This window comes from Sapajus apella, unplaced genomic scaffold, assembly GCF_009761245.1.
Source record: "Sapajus apella isolate SASKATOON/1434 unplaced genomic scaffold, GSC_monkey_1.0 scaffold25, whole genome shotgun sequence".
In the NCBI taxonomy this organism is placed as follows: Eukaryota; Metazoa; Chordata; class Mammalia; order Primates; family Cebidae; genus Sapajus; species Sapajus apella.
In genome coordinates, this window is record NW_022436965.1 from 26,578,511 (window position 1) to 26,599,193 (window position 20,683).

The 20,683-nt window shown below is 49.2% G+C and overlaps 1 protein-coding gene across 2 annotated transcripts in view; it reads left to right on the forward strand.

Annotated features, from left to right (window-relative positions):
- The window catches only part of OLFML2B (olfactomedin like 2B), a 41,691-nt gene that overhangs the window by 6,085 nt on the left and 14,923 nt on the right, over positions 1–20,683 (forward strand). Inside the window, exons 3-6 of one of the 2 annotated variants that reach the window (XM_032291578.1) lie at positions 1,419–1,526; positions 11,571–11,747; positions 17,653–17,884; positions 20,009–20,542. In XM_032291578.1, coding sequence (XP_032147469.1) covers positions 1,419–1,526; positions 11,571–11,747; positions 17,653–17,884; positions 20,009–20,542 — 1,051 coding nt within the window. The remainder of the gene's footprint in view (positions 1–1,418; positions 1,527–11,570; positions 11,748–17,652; positions 17,885–20,008; positions 20,543–20,683) is intronic. The other variant, XM_032291579.1, reaches the window with a different exon arrangement.

The window sequence follows — 20,683 nt, forward strand, 5'->3', positions numbered from 1 at the left end:
AAAAAAAAAAAAAAAAAGAAATCAGGAAATCATCACAGTACATACTAATATCCAGCTATATTTTTATGGCTCCTATCTAGATTCTGCTCTCTTCCTCTGGTGGGCAGAAAGGAGCTCACCTTCTAAACAGGAATGTTTCATACTTGGGATTCTTCATTTAGAAGCAAGCCTCTGAGATAAACGGGGAGTGTAGATTGCAAACGTGTGGCCCAGCAAACTCTTCCAGGAACTGGCCCTCATCATCTTCCCTCTTTCCCTGCACTCTGCATGTCCCCGGTTCCGCCAGAGCCTCGGCCACCTTCCTCCCAGGGCCTCTGTACTGGCAGGCAGGATGATATTGATAAAAACTGAGAAGTCTTGGTGCACTATGGCAGCTTGCCACAGAGCAGGAGTCTCAAAGGTGGTACACTGAGTCTTCTTTTACCCCAGGGTCAGTATACCTCTCTGTGCTAAGGAAAACCTGTCGATGTCTTTCAGAGCCTTGAATAGACAATGAAGTTAGTGTTTCAGAGGCATATTCTCAAGATATTGACATGTAGAACCACCTTGTTGAATATATATGGAATAAGAATACCTGTTATAAGCCAGGGATCTTGGGGAACAGAGATGAAGAATACATAGACACTGCTTTTCTTTTTTCTTCTTTTTTACTTTTATTTTAGGTTCAGGGGTACATGTGCAGGTTTGTTATATAGGTAAACTTGCACCACGAAGTTTGTTGTATAGATTATTACTAAGCTTAGTACCCAATAGTTATTTTTTTCTGCTCCTGTCCTCTTCCTACCCTCCACCCTCAAGTCGACCTTAGTATCTGTTTTTCCTTTCTTTGTGTCTATGAGTTCTTATCATTTAGCTCCCACCTGTAAGTGAGAGCATGTGGTATTTGGTTTTCTGTTCCTGTGTTAGTTTGCTAAGGATAATGGCCTCCAGCTCCATCTATGTTCCCCTAAAATACATGATCTCATTTTTTCATGGCTGCATAGTATTCCATGGTATGTATGTACTGCATTTTCTTTATCCAACCTGTCATTGATGTGCATTTAGGTTGACTCCACGTGTTTGCTATTGAGACACTACTTTCAAGAAGCTCACAGTCTAGTAGGAAAGAGAGATGTCAATGCAAGCTGCAGATTTCATAAATGAGGCATAAACGGTTTGTGAAGGAGTCTAGACCTCAGGTTCACTTGTTCTTGTAGGACTCTACCATTTTCTTACCCAAACATTTCAGAGGGCAGAATGCGCATACACCATTGCGCTTGCCTACATCCCTGCCTACACAAACGTGTGTCTCACAGCAGCCTCTCAATCCCTGGCTGGTGGCTTTCCTGTCGAACCTCCAGCATGCAGATCTGAAAGGAAGCTCTGCCCTGCAGTCTGCCTGCCCCAGCCCTGGACTAACCCCTTGCCTTGTTTCCTAGCTCTCCACAATCATAGACATGTTGGAAGGAGCATTCTATGGCCTGGATCTCCTGAAGCTACATTCAGTCACCACCAAACTGGTGGGGCGAGTGGATAAACTGGAGGAGGTAAGGAGGATTCTGATTTCCGTATCTTTTTCTTGATGGAGCCCAAAAGCGTATCAAACTTCAATTTTCAGCTAGCACGTGCCCTGATTAGACTTAGCCCATTCTATTTTATGAAAAGGAAAATATACATTAAAGATTCATCCAAAATTATGCCAAATTGTTGGTAACAAAGAAAATCAGTTAAATAGAAATGCCAATACTGTAGCTTCTCTTTTTCATCTATAAGATCCTCTTAATCGTATAACCAATGTCTTCATTTTTACCTTGACTTCCAGGGACCTCAGAAATCAATGAAATGTAAAGGTACAATAAGCATCTTACCTCCAGTTTTAAGGTGGAGTCATGTCCTTCCTTTGTATATGGTTCCTAATTTCTCTCTGTTCTGGTGCATACCCCTTTCTTCATGTGTGTAAATCCATCTGAAATTCATTTTAGAAGAAGAAGACATAAAAATGATTACTAATAAGTAATGTTTCCTACTCAGCATTCAGGCTGGTCATGCCCAGGATGAATAGACGAGTCATGCAATTTTCATAGACAAACACACCATACTCTTCTGTCTGGGCTCTGAGGGTTCTACAGGTGGTGCTGTGGTTTTCATCTAGTGGTGTGTGACATGATGGCGGGAGCTGGGAGTTGTTACAGATACTGTAATAATGTTGACAGTGCTTGTTGTTGTGATGCCCTAACATATAGTGAGAAATCATTTAGTCACCCAAAAAGTAACTAACGAGCATTATTCAACCTTATGGGTAAGAAACTTTATGGATATGTTTCATTGACTTGTATCCGGTTCTTGGACTGATACTTGAAACTGACTCAAAGAGCTGCTGCTCCAAGTAGAAATCTATTTCTTTAATGTTGACAGCATTGCTGTAAGTGGTAAATTCAATAACACAATGATTGTAAACATAGCAATATTCCTCATGAAAAAGTGGGCTTTTGGGGGGCTATCACGAAAGAGCTAAAGTTCCTTGATCCGTGATTAGTAGTTGTAGTGATTTGTGGCAGAAAGAGCAGCAGGCTTGGTGTCAGGATGGAATGAGTTCCTTGCTCTTTGTGCTGCCAAGCAGCCATGTCCTACCTTCTCCATCTGTGCAGCGAGAATAGTACCCTGCCTACTCTGTATGAGTGCTGAGAGGATGCAAAGTACAGTAATCAGTATGAAAATACTTTGAAATGGTTAAATTAAACAAGGCTCTGACCAAGGAGAGACTGGGGACAAACATTCCCACATTGCTTTCCCAAGCAGCTGCCACAAAGATTATGAAACATTGCAGTTATACTCCTAAAACTTTTCCCAGAAAGTCCTTCTCCACCCGCCCTTGGGCTTGGCGCCTCCAATGCTATGATGAGGTGTTTTCTGAATATGGCTGTTGGTTCGGGGAGGGTTGGAAGGTCCTTAATCACATCAATTAAGAGGTCTGATGAGAGGGTTTTAGAGCCTAAGCTTTGTAGACAGATCAGGGTGGCCAATAGAACCGCATCAGCCTCCTCCTCGCTGTCTGCCACTCTCTTTAAGAGGTTCTTTCAAAGAATTAGGACCCTGGGCATCTTGAGTTTCTTCTTTCTCAACATTAACAGCCAGAATGATGACACTGGGATGGTCAGCACCATCCCACTACCAATGGGCTTCATGCAGGCTTGGGACTCTTCCTCCTAGTTAAAAACCACTTTCTGATTCTTTCAGATGCATTCAAAAGGCATTAAACCAAGGTCCAATATTGGGAGGTGCCTCTGTTTCCCTAGACCTCAGAATCATCCAAATGTGCAATGCCCCTTTGAGAAAAGGATTGCTCTTCTCTAGGGACAGGAGCCACAGCACCCTCTTCTGCTTTTACCTGACCTTGGCAGCCACACAGTTGTCATTCTGCCTGGAGAACACAGCTTGAGAAAGATAGATCTGGCAGGGAGAGTACAGCTCAGGAGGCCAAGGTCAGGTGCTCGGCCTCTGAGAAGGCCAATGGGCTGGGCTTGTTCAAAGGCCACAGCCTTGTTCCAGCCTTGTCCAGCAACTGAGCCCTCCCTGCTCAGGAGGGAGCATGGGTGAATCTGATGCAACACCACTGCCCCAGCAGGGTGGTATTGTCTATACAGTCACACAGTAACCTGGTTTTTGCCAAAAACAGTTTTAGTTACATCAATGAGAGTATCTCCATGGCAAGACTGTGGTATGTTTAGTAGCAACTGGACCTTAATAATAATAATAATACCTTATATTTGTATAGAATATCATGTTTTTAAAGCATTCCATATACATTTAGCCCATTTGTTCCTGGATAGTGTGAGAGCCAAGGAAATTAGATGACTTGACCAATTTCATGGTGCTAGGAAACACAGGGCCTTCTGGTTCCTCGTCCAGGACTCTTTCTCATCAGCCCTGTAAGTTTCTTCAAATCACTGCCATCTTCCCTGCAAGCATCAGTTTTTCCTAACAAGAACTCCAAACAATAGCTCTTCCAAGGGAATTTCTAGGCAGGACTCTGACTATATCGCATAGTTCCATTAAATAGGATTAAAGTTGAGTTAGGGAAGGTTTCCCCAAACCAGACAGCCTAAGGTGATAGGGTGCTGAAGTGTGACAGTAGTCTTCAGATGGGTCGGGGCCCCTGTGCCCAAAGAGTAGAGCACTGTGTTCACTTGAGTTTGTCTCAAGGCTCATGCCAGCTGACTGTCTGGAGCCTGCAGTAATCGAAAAGGCAGACTGTTGGGTAAATTGAAAAAACACTCCCTCTCCAGCTCGGTCTGCAGGAGGAATGGAAGTTAAATTCTGCTCCAGGTCCTTGAATATTCTTGAATCCCTAGGGGAGTTCTTTGGAGGTCAGACAAGACGAAAGGGGTCAGATTGGAGAGGGATTTTGCCCAGAGTAAGATCCATGGTTGGCAGTATAAGCAGGTACACATTTATGGGATACAGCCACAGTTCCACCTTGAGTATATAGGAGGAGGTAGGAATGGAAACTTCATTTGCAGATGAAAGAGGAAGGAAGGAGAAAGAAATGGAATCTCAACTATTTTGAGTTAACCTTTTGGTAAAATCAGCTCTGGGAGCAGCTCTGCTTAGTGGAATGATTTGGGGTAAGCTTTTGTTTTAAAAAATGAAAAATGACACATGCATAGAAAAGTGGATAAACAATGAATGTCAGACTTTGTAGTTTTTGTCAGTTTGGAAGGTATAGCTTAGTAGGGTCATTTCACTGTGTTCCATAAACTTAACTCTGAAAATATCTTTCCAGTTCACTGAGGAAGTCTGAAACCTCATGGACCAGTTTTAGAACTGCTCCAGGAATATGAAACACTCAAGGTGGTCAGCAGTCCAACACAGACCCCAGCTCACCTCTCTTTCCTGTGAGTGGCCGGGAAGGAAAAGGGCATGCAGGAAGTGCGGGTGCATGTTGGAGTTGAGAGGTGTGTGGGCACAGAACATAAATATCTGAAGAGATGGGAGTTAAACGTCTAGAAAGAAAATCTGCAGCTTCCAAAGGCAAAGGCAAGCCTTGTTGATTGCATAGAGAGCTGGCAATGGCACTCACTCAGCTCAAGGAAATACTTTACCCAAGCTCTAAGTGCACTTGGAGACCCAAAGACTTGTAGGCTGCCCAGGCCTAAAGCTGGATTCAGAATGTCAGCAGAACTAGAGGCATGGTGTTCAACCCCCAGCAGTACATACTGCTTCCAGGGGCAGATTCATTACTAAAGTGGAGAAAAAGACAAACAGGGACAGATCATTACAATAATCTTTTAGCAACAAAGCTTTAGTTGGGTTCAGTCGTTTCCATAAAATTTGCAAATTTTATGAAGAAATGTCCCACCCCTACCTTGCTGCAGGATACCTGTGTTTGTAGTATTTGAAATTCTTATGTACACGCGTGCCTTTGTGTATGTGTGGGTGCATAGCCCACGCTCTTAAAATAGATGCATGCCTGCAAGCTTTCCATGGTGTAATTTCTGCCTAGCCCCTTCTGGTGTGTGTGTCTCTTTCCTTTTTCTCGAATCTACCTGCTGGAATTTGCAAACTACATCCATGAGCATAGATGGCACCAGGGATCCTTGTGTCCCAGCCGAAGTCTTTCCTCTTAGTAATGTTGCCTCCAAGGAAGATTTAAGTCCACGATGGATTTTCCAGACCCAGAACTGGCCCACTCCCCAGAATGTACTGGCGCAGGCATTGCTAAGGGCTTCTTCCCCACACCTAAAGCTTTGGTGGCTTTTGTGTTTCTGGACTGAAAGGCAAGATCAAAGAAGCATTCCTGACCCTAGGGGATATATCTTTTCACCAGGTAATAGGAAAATGTAATTTTCATCTGTGCAGAGCTGTCTTTTTCCAAGCCTCCCCTTTCCTCCCACCCTCCACCCCCATCAAGACACCCCCAGGGCTCACTCTCCTGATCAAATCTGCTGTCTCCAAGGGGTTTGCTATAAGTCATTTCACTCTTCTTCCTCAAGTGAAGGCTTGGAGAGGGGAACTGCTTACCCACTGACTTCAGTGTCCTCCTACGTGAAAAGGCAGAGGGTTGAAGTTAATGTTTCTAAGACGTATTTCAGCTCTAATGCTGTTTAATTCAATTTACATCTTAACCAATATCTTACCTCTCCTGGGGTTGTGTTTACTTCAAATCTAATTTGCCACTGTGGGACATAAGGTTTTCTTCTTGGATAAAGAGGCTTACAGTGTGAGTGTCAGCCCTTCATCTGTCGGCTTAGGAACAGTTTAGAGCTGCCAGGATGTGCAGGCAGGCATGGCTCAAGTGGTCCTATTTTAAGGGGTGAGGTTACCCCTAATATAGAAATTCATCACCAGAGGCCTGGGACTTCTTGCTCTTACCTTGTTTGACTCTCCTGCCAAGCCCTGGACTTCTTAAGGGCAAGCTGGGTCAGATCATCTTTGTTACCCAGGCCCTCATCCAGCACCTAATGTGGGACAAATGCTCCACAGCTGTTTGGTTGGATGAGTGCTCAGGGCAGCAGCTGGTGGCTCCCTGAACCCAGGCCTGCCTAGCTCTCCCCTCAGCTGTGGTCGGAGGGATTAGGCTGCAGCCCGCCTGTCCTGCCATCAGGAGCACCTGCTGTTTCCAGCTGTTCTCTTCCCCAGCTCTCTTACCAGGGGCTAGGAGACAGCTGTCAGCTGAGGTGGCTGTCCCAGACCATCTGGTCCTAGCTGTCTCCTGAAGGGTGCAAAGGGTGAGCACGGTGAGCCGTTGGGAACTGCATGCTCTCCCCACATGAGTCCAGTTACCCTCACACTTGCTCGGTTCACTCCCACAAGAAACTGTGTCCCATCTGCCCTCAGGCTTGCCATCTGCACCTTAGCCTTGGGCACACCCAGCTATCTGCCAGGGAATCCTGATGCCCACAGGACCTATCAGGTAGCCTCCCAGGCAGCCTCTCAGATGTGGCCGCATGCACCTGCTGTGTGTCTTGGGGTCAGGGTTTGGCCCACCCGTAGTCTGGCTTCGTCTCCTCCCGCAGGTGTCTAGCGTGTCTCTCTGTAGCACACCAGCCTTGGCTTCTTACCTTTCTCCCCATGCCAGCCACACCAAGCCTTAGCTTCCCTTTCTTTTTCCACCTGCACGTCTGCTATGGAGACCCTGAGGGTCCCTCCCACTCCAGCTTCACCCACATGCCTCAAGCCCGATTTCTGTGCCCAGCACTGTACCACATGCAGCACCTCATCCATCTCCATGCCAAGCCTGGGGAAGGTAGTTGTCATCATTCCTTCCCTTTCCACCTGGAACCTAGAGAGGTTTCATCCCTCGCCCTGTGTGGTTATATAAGCAGGCCGTGACTGCAGTGTGGTTTACACCTGCTCTCCAGAGCCAGCATCTTCCCCTACGCACACCCCGTCCCTGGTCCAGGTTGTGAAAACGAGACCACAGAGAACTGCCAGAGTTCTTCCCTGTGGTCATCTTTCCCCTGGTCCCAAGGTTTTGGCTTAAGCTGCTACACAGCCTCACCCAGGCACACACACACGCGTACAAGAGCTGGGCAAGGCCAGGATATGGTCTAGGCACTTCATACCTATTCTGTCAGTCTACACATCTGGTTGTGCCAGCCCTCCGTGGCTTGTCAAAGCACCAGCCATGCTGACTAGGGCTGACTGGTGGCTGTGTCCCTAATGCCACCTGCATCTGGTTCCCCTTTGCTGAGGGTCCCTGCCTCGTTTGCACGTTCTCTTCCCTCTGGTATGTGTGCCTCTGTCTGCAGTCAGCAGTGGACACCTGTTCCCAGCTGGCAGCATGGCACCCGTTCCAGTCAGGCACCCTCCAGTGCCCAATTGCATACCTCTCCCATATGTGGCACTTGTTCTATGAACACCTCTCAGTTCCTTGGCTCTGCCTGGCCCAAGGAATCATGACAACAAGGTTCTCAAAACTTTCATTGCCACAGTTGCCTGTGTCCAGCCTTCCGTCCCAGCCCTGTATCTACCTGCTCTTCCTCCCTCTTCCCTTCCCTCTTCATGGTGCCAGGATCCTTGGCAGGGGCCATGGGTACACTTGCTTCTGCCAGATAGGCATGGTTCCCACCTCCTCTGCCACATTGCCAGCACTACCCACAAGCCGAGTTGCACACACTATAAACGTCATGGCTTCAGCTGTCCCCGGGGGAAGAGCTTGAGGATGAGGTCATGGGGTTCACTCATCTGCCGGGGCAGAATCGAAGGCACCCTGTGCAGGTGGCATTCACTGCATCTCCTAAGAATCACCTCACAAAAGGCCCTTGGTGTGAGGAGTGCAGAGTTCCAGGGAGGAGTGGGGAGTTCTTGAGGGTCGGCACCCCTGGGTTGGAGGTGGCTGACTGGGGGTGGCCAAGGAGAGGCAGCTGTGGCTGCTGTCCTGGGGGACACCAGCTGGCTCAGTCTGCAGGCCAGTGGGGTGATGCCACCACCAGCCTGTTGTTGATTCAGGTGGCTGGTGGGCTTTGCCATTCCCGTGAGGGGAATAAAGTGTACTGCTTCTCCAGGTTCTCAGGGCGGGCTTGCCTGAAACCCTCCTTTTTGGAAATGCCAAGTAATGCCTCCTTACTGACACCAGAAAGGGGCTGGGGGACTATAAATCAATGTGAAGGGGCTCTCTAGGGCACTAGAAACCCCAAGACCTGGGGGGCCGCTCTTTGCCTCACAGTGAGCACGCCACGCCCACTGATGCTCGGTGTTTAGGAATCCAGTGAGATCTTCTGTCTAATAGTAAGGATACTTAGGCCCAGCCAGCCAGTCCACCCAGAGGTGCCAGCACCTTTAGAAGAGCCCTAGGGCCAGCCCTGGGCCACAGGTGTGGACACCCCTCAGTCTGCTCCTCAGAGAAGCCTATGAATCTGGCCAAAGAGTCAATGCCTGCATCTGCCATATCGGCCTGGCAGAGTTTCTGCAGAGCACTTTTTACTAGTTGATGTTTTCTTGTCTATTTCTTTGTCTATTGCCTATTTCCCCCTCATGGAGGGTGACCTTCACCGGGGCAGAATCCCAGTGGCCTTGCTCACACTTGAACCTTCGGTGCGGCACTGAGCACGTGAATGCCTTTGTAGAAAGGTAACACATTGAATCCCTGCACCTGCTGGGCTTGGTGATCTGTGCTAGGCTGTGAGAGCTACAGATGGGGCATCGACAGGTGCTGCTCCCAGCAGGTGCTTATGGATTGCGGAAATGCTCGAACCCCACTAAGAGGCCAGAAACCTTTCCCATCAGTCACAGAAAGAACTCAGCTCCTATGAAACAGCCCTTATCTCACATTCCTGTCTGCTTATCAAGCCGCCATGCCCCAGGCTTTCTCCACTTAAGGCGGTGCTTCTCAAACTTGAATGTGTATGCAGAGCATCTGGGGATCTTGTTAAAATATAGATCCTGATTTGGCAGGGCTGAGTGGGCCTGAGAATCTGCATTTCTAGCAAGCACCTGTGTGATGCTGATGCTGCTGGTCTCTACACCACACTTTGAATAGTGAGGATTTATGAGAGTCCAACACTTCTGTATTTTCAGCATCTATGCATGTCCTGTCATGTATCCTGAAACCAGACTGCAGGTACGCTCTGGCTTTTTGACATGCTTGGCACTGCCGAGAGCCGTCTCTGTGCTCGGATCCTCTCCTGGTGTTCTTAGCGATCCAGCAAGTGAGCTGAAGGAGCAAAGGCCAGGAGGCCGTGTGCTGGCTCCACTTCGCCACCTTTTTGTAGTGACCTTGGGCAAGTCGCATTCTTGCTCTGGGCCTCAGTTTCCTTTCTGTGAAATGAAAGGTTAGGCATGAGTTCTTAGGTCCATTCCAGCTGTAACATTCTATGGAAAATAAAGCCACTTGGTCCAGTATGTTTCATGCACATCCATGTATGTTAACTCACTTAATCCTCATAACAACCTATAGGAAAAGTGCTGGCACTATCCCCATTTTCCAGATGGGAAACTGAAGCAGAGGAGTTCCAGTAATGTGCCTGAGATCTCAGGTCTAGCAATAGCAGCAAGAGAGGTGAACTGGTTTCCTCCAGAATCCATGCTTTTACTCATTACACTTGACCTCCTGATAACGCCTATCAGGAATGACTGCGCACCTAGGAAGATCACTCATTCTGGGCATTCTTAAAACAAGACCTCTTTCTCATGGACGTTAGCTCTCATAGTTAATTCTGGGCAAGTTAGAGAGGCTGGCTTAGCCTAAGTGTCCCGGAACACTCTGAGCCCTTCCAGCACTGAGGATCTGGCATGCAATGAAATGCCATAAGAATGGCATGGCTGATGGTTTCAGAGCCAGGTTCATTTAACAAGCACCTATTGGGTTCTCTGGGCAGCCCCTGTAGGAGCCTCAGGAGCCTCAATGTCTGGGTGTCACTGCCTGGATATGCCCACGTCCCCTGGCTCTGCACCGTTGGGTCTTCCCTCTAGGATGTTAGTAGCATCCCCCCGCGCTGGAGGGTTGTGCCTGGCAATAACTGAGCTTTTATACTTCCTGCATCTGTCTGTTAAAGAAAGAGGGAAAGCAAACACATCCACTATTTTACATGGTTCCTTCCTCAACCTCATAAACAGGGCCCAAAGGAGAACATCACATTAAAAAATTAGATGCTCATGGAAACCTTAGTATGAGGGCCAAAGTTGGATCTCAATGCAGTCAAACCTCTTTAAAAATAACTAGAGGAGAGGAGGCACCTCTAAGGTGGTCGACAATTCTTCTTAACTCCCATTCACTGTTCACCTTCTCTAGGAAGCTGCCTGGATGCCTCCACTCTCCTGCTCTCAACTCAGGAAACCTCACCTTTGCCATTTACAGAGCCTGACATGGTTGGTCCATCCCCAGTTACAGTTGCCGTCTCCCCAACCCAACCCAGGTCCAGGGCCCCAGGGTTACCTAAAGCCTTTCTTTCTGTAGCATTGGACTTAGACAGTCGGGAGGTACTCAGCAGTGTTAATTGACTGAAATGCAGCCTTGGCCCTCTCTGGTATGAACCAGGTCTAATTTGCCAAGTAAGGGGTCATTTAGTGAAACTGTTTTTATGGGTAAATAGAAAAGTCTGAAGCCAGACTATCAATTTTCTATGTAAATGATGCTTTTAAAGTGCCAGGGAATGGTTTATGGTCATTAGAAAAGCAGACTGGATTTTTTTTTTTTTTTGGCCACCTCTTCTAAAATTGCTTAAAAAGCCCCTCTTTCATTAACTGAGCTACTACTGGTTCACATGTATGGGATGAGAGTCAATAGAATTCATTAAGATTCTTCAACACTGGGTAAGGCTGGGCTGTGTACAAAGGACAGAAAAAGAGCCTGGTGTCCTGGTGGCCTAGAGACTTGGCCATGTTATTAATAGAACAGCTATGGTAGTTCGGGCAGTATTTCCTGTAGTTGGACATTCTGGCACTGAGCTGCCCTGGAAATGCTGCCTGGGGACCTGGCACCAGTGCCCTGCCCAGGACTGGACACAATCTCTAGCCCCAATCACTTGTTGGATGATTTCTCAGCCTGTCCGTTGTGTCTCTGTGCTCTGAGCGAAGATGGCTGCTAGCTGCCTCCTGCTTGTCTTCAGGGTGCTTTAATGGATCATCTTTTTAATTTTTTTCCTTCTTAGGAAGTTTCTAAAAACCTCACTAAGGAAAACGAACAAATCAAAGAGGACATGGAAGAAATTCGAACCGAGATGAATAAGCGAGGCAAAGAAAACTGCTCCGGAAACATCCTAGATAGCGTGCCAGACATCCGCTCAGTCCTGCAGAGGGACGCGGCGGCAGCCTACGCCCACCCAGAGGTACGGCCCCAGCCTCCAAGGGGCTCTGATCACAGCCCTGGAAGTGTGACACCAGCATCTCTCCTCTGCATAGAACTTTTCAGGGTTCAGTCCTTTCACAGAGGAGCTTACTTCATCCATACAATAGTTCTGTAGCTTCCGTAGGTTTGATGAGCAGTTGACCCTGTTTTACTTGACACTGAAGCCCCAAGAGGTTGGGCGAGTGTTGAAGCCAGAGCTGAAGTCTGAGTCTGAGTCCCAGCCCCCATTGTTTTCACAATCTCATATCCCACCTTTGTGTGTGAACATCTCTTGTGTTTGTAAATAGGGAGGACATGCATGCTGTCTTGTCTAGGACCATCCTGCTTTACTCCTGCTGTCTGCCGTGACTTTTTTTTTTTTAAGAGACAGGGTCCAGCTCTGTCACCAAGGCTGGAGTGCAGTGTTGTGATCATAGCTCAACATTTGCAGCCTCAAATTCCTGGGCTTAAGTTATCCTCCTGCCTCAGCCTCCTGATTTGCTAGGACTGCGGGGACATGCTACCATGCCTGGCCAATTTTTAATTTTTTTTTTTTGAAATACAGGGTCTTGCTATGTATTTTTTGTAAACACGGCTGGTCTCGAACTCCTGGCCATAAGCAGTCCTCCTGCCTCAGCCTCCCAAGTCACTGGGAGGACACGCGTGAGCCACTGTACCTGGCCCTGGCATGGTTATTAATGGCACCCTCTTTTACTCTCAAAAATGCCCCAGTTTGGAAACAAATTATATTCCCTCCCTCCTCATTTATAGGAGACTTTGTAATTTACTACATATTTTCATCACTATGCCATGTGGCCGTCATCACAGCTCTAGAAAAGCAGGCCAGACAGAGATCAATATCCTCATTTTACAGATAAGGAAATCGATCCAGTTCTAGTCCTGTTCTCCCTCATTCAGTTGGGAAGTGGTGGCAGAGATAATCCAAAACAGTCTCAAACCTCTGTTTCTTCCCACCCAGTTGTGTCCCTAGCACGAAGTTACCCACGAATGGAAGGCTGTCTAATGTGATTTGAGTGATACCGAAAGACCCACTTGCTTGAAAATGCCTCCCCATTTGGTGCCTGCTTCTTTTGGCTCCAGCTCCTACTAAGTTATGTTTATGTACTAAAGGTTAAATGTGTTACCATTTAATGTATTGGGTTGTTTACTGAATTGTTGTCTAGGAAATAGGCATTGATTTGGGAGATAATCCAAAAGAGTGGAAGAGGAAACAGGTAAGTTTTGGTGGCGGGACTTGAAGAGTCCTATTAGCAAGGCACACTATTAGCAAGACAGGTCTGGATCAAGTGGGCAGCCAGGGGATGGCAGCATTTAAGAGAGACTTTGCTTACTTTAACTGGTTACCAGGGGTTGATGGCAGATGGCAGAGTTGTGGCACACTGGTTTCCAGGGAGTGAGTTCCAGGTGGCTCACTGAGGGGTCCCCTCAGCTTCGGGGAGTTGTTCTGAGTGTGGGTTGAGCAGGGCATGAGACAGCGGGAGCCCCTGAGCTGGTTTCTCTGTATGCTGTGGTGTGGAGAACTTTGGGGAAGCATTGCTATGCAGGACTATGTTGCCTGGACCATTGAGAATTGGGTTGAGAGAGGAAGGAAGGCTGGGTGTGTGGGCTTGAAACTCTTGGGTAGGGCAGTTCATCAACGCGGTGACAGACAGGCAGCGGCTGGGGTTTGGGGATCTTGGGCACACATGTTCCAAAGGCAGGACTGCAGGCAGATTGGGGCTTTTGAGGCAACAAGCCCTGAAAAGAATATGGTGCCTCCACTCTCCCCAATAGGTAACTCAAAATAACAATTCCAAACCATAAACTAGCCATAAGAAAGGCCAATAATTTTCTGGCTTTGCCCATGATGACTACTTTGGTGCTTTTTTGGAAACATCATATTTCTTCAAAAATTATTTTGATTCTCATTTTGGGTGTCCCTGACATGCTGGCTACTGAGCACATGTTTGGTCTGCTTAGTGGGGCATCTCTGAGTGGGTCTGAGCTCATAAACCAAGAAGCCAGAAGACATTTGGGCTGGAAGGGAACTTGAAGTCTCCCACTCATTAAACCTGGGGCACAGTGTCTCTTATGTCAGCCCACCTGGCATCAGCGGCCCAGTGCCCGGTGGAACCAGGCGTCCCTTGCCTGCTCTGGCTTCCAGTTTCCCATTCGACTGAGCTTAAGAATGCATCTGTGGTCTTGATGACACATTATGTGGTATGTTCGGGAACCCAGCTCAGATTTCCTGAGGGCAAACAGCAAACCAAATCAAATACACCAAACCCCTTTTCTCCTTGCTCAGCAAAGTCCCTTCCCCTCCTCCAGTCCCCATTCATCACACTGCTGAAGTTAGCACAATCCTTCCCCACCAGGGCGGTGGGGCAGAAAGGGGCAGTGGTACCAGAAGCTCCGAGGCAGGATCTTGCCATCCCTCTCTTTAGTGAACCCCATGCCAAAAAGTGGGTGGAAGGGACACTGGGTTTGGTTGTTTATTTTCAGGGTTCCTGTAGGTGATGTCAGAGCTTTCTTGGAATGGTGAGGGGTAATTTGTTGAGGGCTTCTCTCTAAGATGGTCTTTGCCTGGAGGGTTGGCACGGGGCTCTGAGGGCTGGGTTGGGAGTAGAGAGAGGAGGGTGGGAATGGGAACATTCGACTCCAGGAGCTGAAGTCATACAACAGACTCTTGGATTCACAGAGAAAGGAAATCGAAGCTTGGTGGGGGCTGCTGCCGCCCCGTGCAGCCTGTCGCCAGTGGATCTGAGGAAATTATATGTTCCCTGGCAAGGGCTGTCCATGGTCTTGCACCATCTCCTTGGCTGGGAGAAGGCACTGCAGTTCCCACCCTTCCCCAAGAGCCTGGAATTAAAGACAGTTTTTGGGGTTTGCGGCGAAGAAATGACAACCTGCTTTTGCAATGCAGAGGGAGACCAGGGTCCGGTAATTAGATGCCCTTCAGCGTCTGAGTCACGGGCTGTGGCCAGGGTCTCCTGACAGCCTGCCGGGCTGCTCTTCCCAGTGGGAAATGAGGGATCTCCCAAGTCTGCTGGGTGGAAGCCAGACCACGGCTTGGAGGACTTGGGGAGGCAGGAGAGTTTTTGGATGGCAGGCAAGTTCATCTTGTGGTCACAGCTGCGGGCAGAGGGCTTAATGGAAGGAAGAGGCAGGGCTGAGGGCAGGCAGCCTGGGGCCAACCTGAGTTGTGTGACTTGAGAAGTGCTCCTCTCAGCCACTTAACTGATTGACTTTAACCAAGTTGCTAAACGACTCTGAGCCTCTGTTTCCTCATCTGTAAAATGTGAATGATGGCATCTACCTTCCCCATTGTTGTAAGGGTTAAAAATAATACAAAGGGATATGGCCATAATAAGTGTTCATTAAAATATCATCTCCAGCAGCCAGATATCGCCTACAGTTGAGGTGGAGGTTACATCACCAGCAAGATGAAGGAATTGAGGGAGAGGCAAGGAGCCGGAGTGGGGGGCTGCCCCAGGCACAGCCGGGCATGTCAGCCTGTTTCCCCTGGGCAGAGAGAGCAGGCTGGCAGAAGGGTGTCCCCTGCCTTCAGGAGTCGATCACCACTGTGTGCTAGGGAGGGAAAGATACGCGAGCCCATTGGTTGTGCCATCCAGACGAGCTCTCTTGTCATGAGAAAGCAGGCGCAGGCTTGGGGGTGTTCTCGGGGGTAATGAAGACTCGGGGCTTTCTACATGCCAAATTGTAAAGATCAAAGCAAGAGTTTGGTTGGCTTCTTTCTGTGCAAAAGGAGCACATTGGTCATGGTGGCTGAGTCCCTACAGCCAACATGCAGTGGCTAAATGCCCTGCCCTGCCTTGGGGCACCGGGCATCCAGAAACACAGGTTGAGCTTCCACATGGGCTCTGCTCTCTGGGTGGCTTCCGCCAAGGCCTAGAATTACAGGATTAAAAGGAGCTCATTCCCCTCCCCCTGGTTGAGAAGGGACCTCATGGTTTAGGTGGCTGAAGGAAGCCGCCTCTTCATTATTCAGCCAACAGAGTCCTGGGGAGAGCAGGGCTGGGCCACGTTCCCCTCAGGCTCCCACACTTCTCTGATGGAGCCACCACAGCAGCTGGACCCGCCTGTGGGATGGCCCTGAATTTGAACACAGTCAGTTCACAGGTCGTATGCCCAAGGTCCTTTGCTTTCAAAGGTGGGTGATTATAATCCTGGGCAGGGAGTCTGCCTGGACAGACCGACGCAGGACCTGAGATCCTGCCACACTGTGGACACGGGGTCTCCTCCTTGGGCAGCAGCTCTGTGGAGGACAGAGTGCTCCATCTGCATGATCAGAGCTGTCACAGGGGCACTCTCATAGTGCCATCCAAATGCCCAGTCACCCGGCCATGTGCTGCTTACTTTTAAGTATCACTTGTTTGACAAAATCAAATGCCAGTTACCAATTCCTTGGGATTTGTTATGATTCTGAAGTACAAATATTAGGGAGCCTCCATCCAGATAAATCAAAGATGAACAAGAAATGGTCTCTCTTCTTTCAGATTCCCGTAGTCTACAGAGACTAAATAGTGCCTATGGAAAGCAGGCTAGGAGAGGTGCTGCAGTAGAATCACTGACTTGTATTCATTAGGACTTGTGTTCAGCTTGGGTGAGAGACCCAAATACACTGCCCTAAACAATAGAAAGCGTTGTTCTTTCACGTAAAAAAAAATCTCTGGAGGCAGGCAGTCCAGAGCTGGTATGATTAGCTCCAAGATGTCATTAGTGACTTTCATCCTCAGAATCCCCTCATGATCACAAGATGGCTGCTCAGCTCCAGCCATTCTGTCCACATTTCAGTCCAGAGAAATGAGGAAGAGAGCAAAAGATGCCTCCCAGCTGCGTCAGCCTCCCTTATACAGAGAACTTTTCCAAATGCACATCCCACCAACTTCTTCCCATACCCCACTGGCCAGAATTCAGTCCCAAGGCCATCCCCATAACACCAGGTCTTCATTAGTAAGGAACAAGAGGGCAGGGAATTTGAGTAGTCAATGAGAAATCTCTGCCATAAAGCACAAAATGCATCTTGGGGAAGATGGATTAATTCTGAATTCGAAGGTCCAGGAGTATTTCCTTGGGGGCCTGAGATTTTAGCTGGGCCTTGAGAAGCAGACAAATAAGGAGCTATATTGGGGGAAGGAAGTATAATGGCTTTCCAGGCAGAGAAAACAGTCTGAACATAGATCCAGTGGCTCAGGAGGGCCAAGAGTTTCAGTAGTCAGCCAAGTGACTGGAGTGCCTAGGGCGTGGGGTTCAGGACACACAACAAGAGAGAAGAATGCTGAGCTAGGTCAAGATCAGTTTTACTTCGGACTAAAGTATGCAGGAGGAGGGTTTGGGGGATGGGCATGACATGTGTTTTAGGAAGCTTATTCTTGTTGCTATAACAAGCTTCATCCTGAGGCAGTGTGCATCCTGGTCCTTTGGCTTCACGTCCCAGGCCAAGCACCCTCCCCTCATATGGATCTCACTGGAAGCAACTTACAGCAGATCTAAGTCACCCAGCATCCCTAGGCCAGAGCCAAGAGGAGGACTGCATTCTCTGGGCAGTATGATGAGTCGAGCATAGAGACTGATTCTAGAACCAGACTTCCTGGGTTCGATCTGCCTTACCACTCACCTGTTGTGGGACCTTGGGAAATTTATGTAACCTCTCTGTGCCTCAGTTTCCTGATCTGTATATGATCATGGTAAAAATAAAGCCTACTTCATAGAACTGCTGAGAAGATTAAATTAGTTAACATATGTAAACGTATAAAGTGCTTAGAACAATGCCCAGCTCTTCGGAAGTGCTGCTGTTATTAGCACGGCCTCGGCTCCAGCCTTGCCCCCACCTGCCCACTGCCTCTCTGAACAGTGACCTGACCTTTCCTTGTGTCCCCTCTGAGGAACAGTATGAAGAGCGATTTCTGCAGGAAGAAACCGTGTCCCAGCAGATCAACTCCATTGAGCTCCTGCAGATGCGACCCCTGGCTCCACCTGAGGTGGTGAAGGCGCAGCGGCCCCTGCAGAGGCAGGTCCACCTGAGAGGCCGGCCAGCCTCCCAGCCCACCGTCATCCGGGGCATCACCTACTATAAAGCCAAGGTCTCTGAGGAAGAGAATGACATCGAAGAGCAGCGTAAGTTGGGGTCAGCAGGGCGGCCCCAGAGGCAGGGCAGAGAGGGAGTCACCATTTGGACCATGTGGGGATGGACTTCCTGGAAGCCATATACCCCTTCTGCATTTCTGCTCTGGGTCTGTTATCCAGAGCTTTCACTGCATTTCCTCACAACTCGCTGAGTGGTGCTGGGCAAGGCACTTAACTTCTCTGGGCTTGCAGAAGACCATATGGCAGAGCGTGGCTGGGCTGGAAGGGACTTCAGTGCCCTCCAGTTCAGTCCTCCCCGTTTGCAGATGAGGAAACTGAGGCTTGGGGGGACTGACTCCCTCAGAGCCAGGCAGTGGGCTTCCCCGCCTGCTCCTTCCTCTAGGCACCCTGAGCTTCCTGTCTGAGTCTCCAGCACCTCCCCTTTGATCTCTGTCCTTCTTCCTTTTTCATGGAAGAGAGGTGATCCCTTTCTCCATCACCTTTACCTTGTTTCCTTAGGCTTCTTCCTCTTCCTGTGCTCCTCGTTGCCTCTTCTTCCTCCCCCTCCCCCTCCTCCTCCTCCTCCTGTCTTCTTTCTTTTCCTTGCCCAGCGTTCCCAGCAGGCATCCGCTCTTTCTCTCTCCCGACCGTGTCTGAGCAGGTCCTTCCCCATCAGGGCGGATGCAGCAGCCTCCTGTCTGTCTCCTTGCTTCTGTTTTTGCCTCCACCCCGTTTATTCTCCACCCAGTAGCTGGTGTCATCATTTTGCCCCTGTTTAACTGTGTGTGTGTGTGTGTGTGTGTGTGTGTGGTTTTTTTTTTTTTTTTTTTTGGTCTTTTTTTGTGTTGTTGATTTGTGGGAGTTTTTTACATATTCTGGATACAAGTTCTTTGTCTTCATATGTGTTGCACGTATTTTCTCCCTACCTATGGCTTGCATTTTTAGTTCCTTAATGGTGCTTTTGATGAGCACATGAAGTCTACTAATTATTTTTTTTGTGGTTAGAGCTCTTTGTGTTCTAAAAAATGTTGGCCTCTCTATGTTCCATCTCTGCCGCCTTCCCTGTTTCACTCAGAATAAAAACTGAAGTCCACGCACAGCCTCTAAGCCATGCATGCCCAGCACCTGCCCTCGCTCCGACCTCACCTCTGGCCACTTACCCCTCTTCTGCTTCAGTCACGCTGGCCACCTCGCTGCGCCTGGGCCACTGCAGGCACGTCCTGCCTCAGGGCCTTTGCTCTGTGGCTACTCACCCCTGGAATCCTTGTCCCTGCTGGCTGCTTGCTGACTCCTTTACCTCCTCCAGGCAGCTGCTCATCTCCCCAGCTCAACGAGTCTCATCCTCACCACTTTATTCTTTGCAACTTTCCCTTCCCTTCTAGCTTTTTTGACTCTCTTTACCCTACCCTTTGTTCCCCATAGCACCTTCAAGTGCACAATCCTGTCTATTATCTAGCGTCTCCACCACTAAATGGAGGCTCCATGAGGTCAAGGATCCTTGTTTTGCTCACTGTAGTTATCTAAGCTTCATAAATATGTGCTGGAGGCTGGGCACGGTGGCTCACGCCTGTAATCCCAGCACTTTGGGAGGCCGAGGCAGGTGGATCACGAGGTCAGGGGATGGAGACCAGCCTGGCCAACATGGAGAAACCCCGTCTCCACTAAAAATACAGAAATTCCCCAGACATGGTGGCGCGTGCCTGTAATCCCAGCTACTCGGGAGGCTGAGGCAGGAGAATCACTTGAACCAGGGAGGTGGGGGTTGCAGTGAGCCGAGATCATGCCACTGTACTCCAGCCTGGTGACAGGCCGAGGCTCCGTCTCAAAAACAAAACAAACAAAAAAACAAAAACATTTGTTGGATGGATTGATTGGATGACTCACTCCCAGCCATTGGGGTTCAGGGCCCGTGACTATGCATCCTGCCAGTGACCCCTGAGTCCTGGGGTGTGCGTGGCTGCTGTCTGTTCAGAGGAACCTCCCAGAAATACACTGTCCTTCCATCTGCGCTCCTGTCCAGCTTCTTCCGAAATCCCAGCCAGGCCCCCTCTCTAACTCAGGCCACCGTGTTAAGGAAAGGCTCCCTCTCATTCACCTGCCCACGGCCATGTGCTCTTTGTCATCTGAGGCTTGTTTCTCTTCTGTGCCACAGTGAACTTTGTGTTTGTTTCCCAGAAGACGAGTTTTTCAGCGGTGAGAATGGAGTGGATTTGCTGATTGAAGATCAGCTCCTGAGACACAACGACCTGCTGGCCAGTGCCACCCGGAGGCCGGCAGCCACCCGTCAGGGACACAGCACTGCTGCAGCGACCGACCTGAATACTCGGGCCGCAGCCTGGTCCTCAGCACTGCCACAGCCCTCCCCCTCAGCTCCCAGCATCGCCGACCCTGCCTCAGTGGGACCATTCTCAGCCACACTCCAAACAACCTCGGCGTCTCCAGATCCCACTAGGGAGTCAGTCCAGCAGCCTTCTCCTCAGGTACCAGCCACCACCGTGGCCCACACAGCCACCCAGCAACCCACAGCCCCAGCTCCTCCAGCAGTGCCTCCCAGGGAGGAGCTGATGGAAGCTACGCACACAGCCCCCCTGCCTCCCACCACGGTCAGAACAGACTCAATGGGGAAAAATGCTCCTGCCGGGCAGCAAACAACCCCTGCCAGTCCCACGCTGAGCCCCGAAGAAGAAGATGACATCCGGAATGTCATAGGTAAGTTCATTGTACCTGGCCTTGGTCTCCTGATCAGCTCAGGTAAGAGGTGGAGCCTGAAAATACGTTGAGAGGAGGAGAGGCCAGCTGGTCAGAGTTCCCCATGGGAATGGCAAGTGGAGTTATGCCTTTGACCAACGA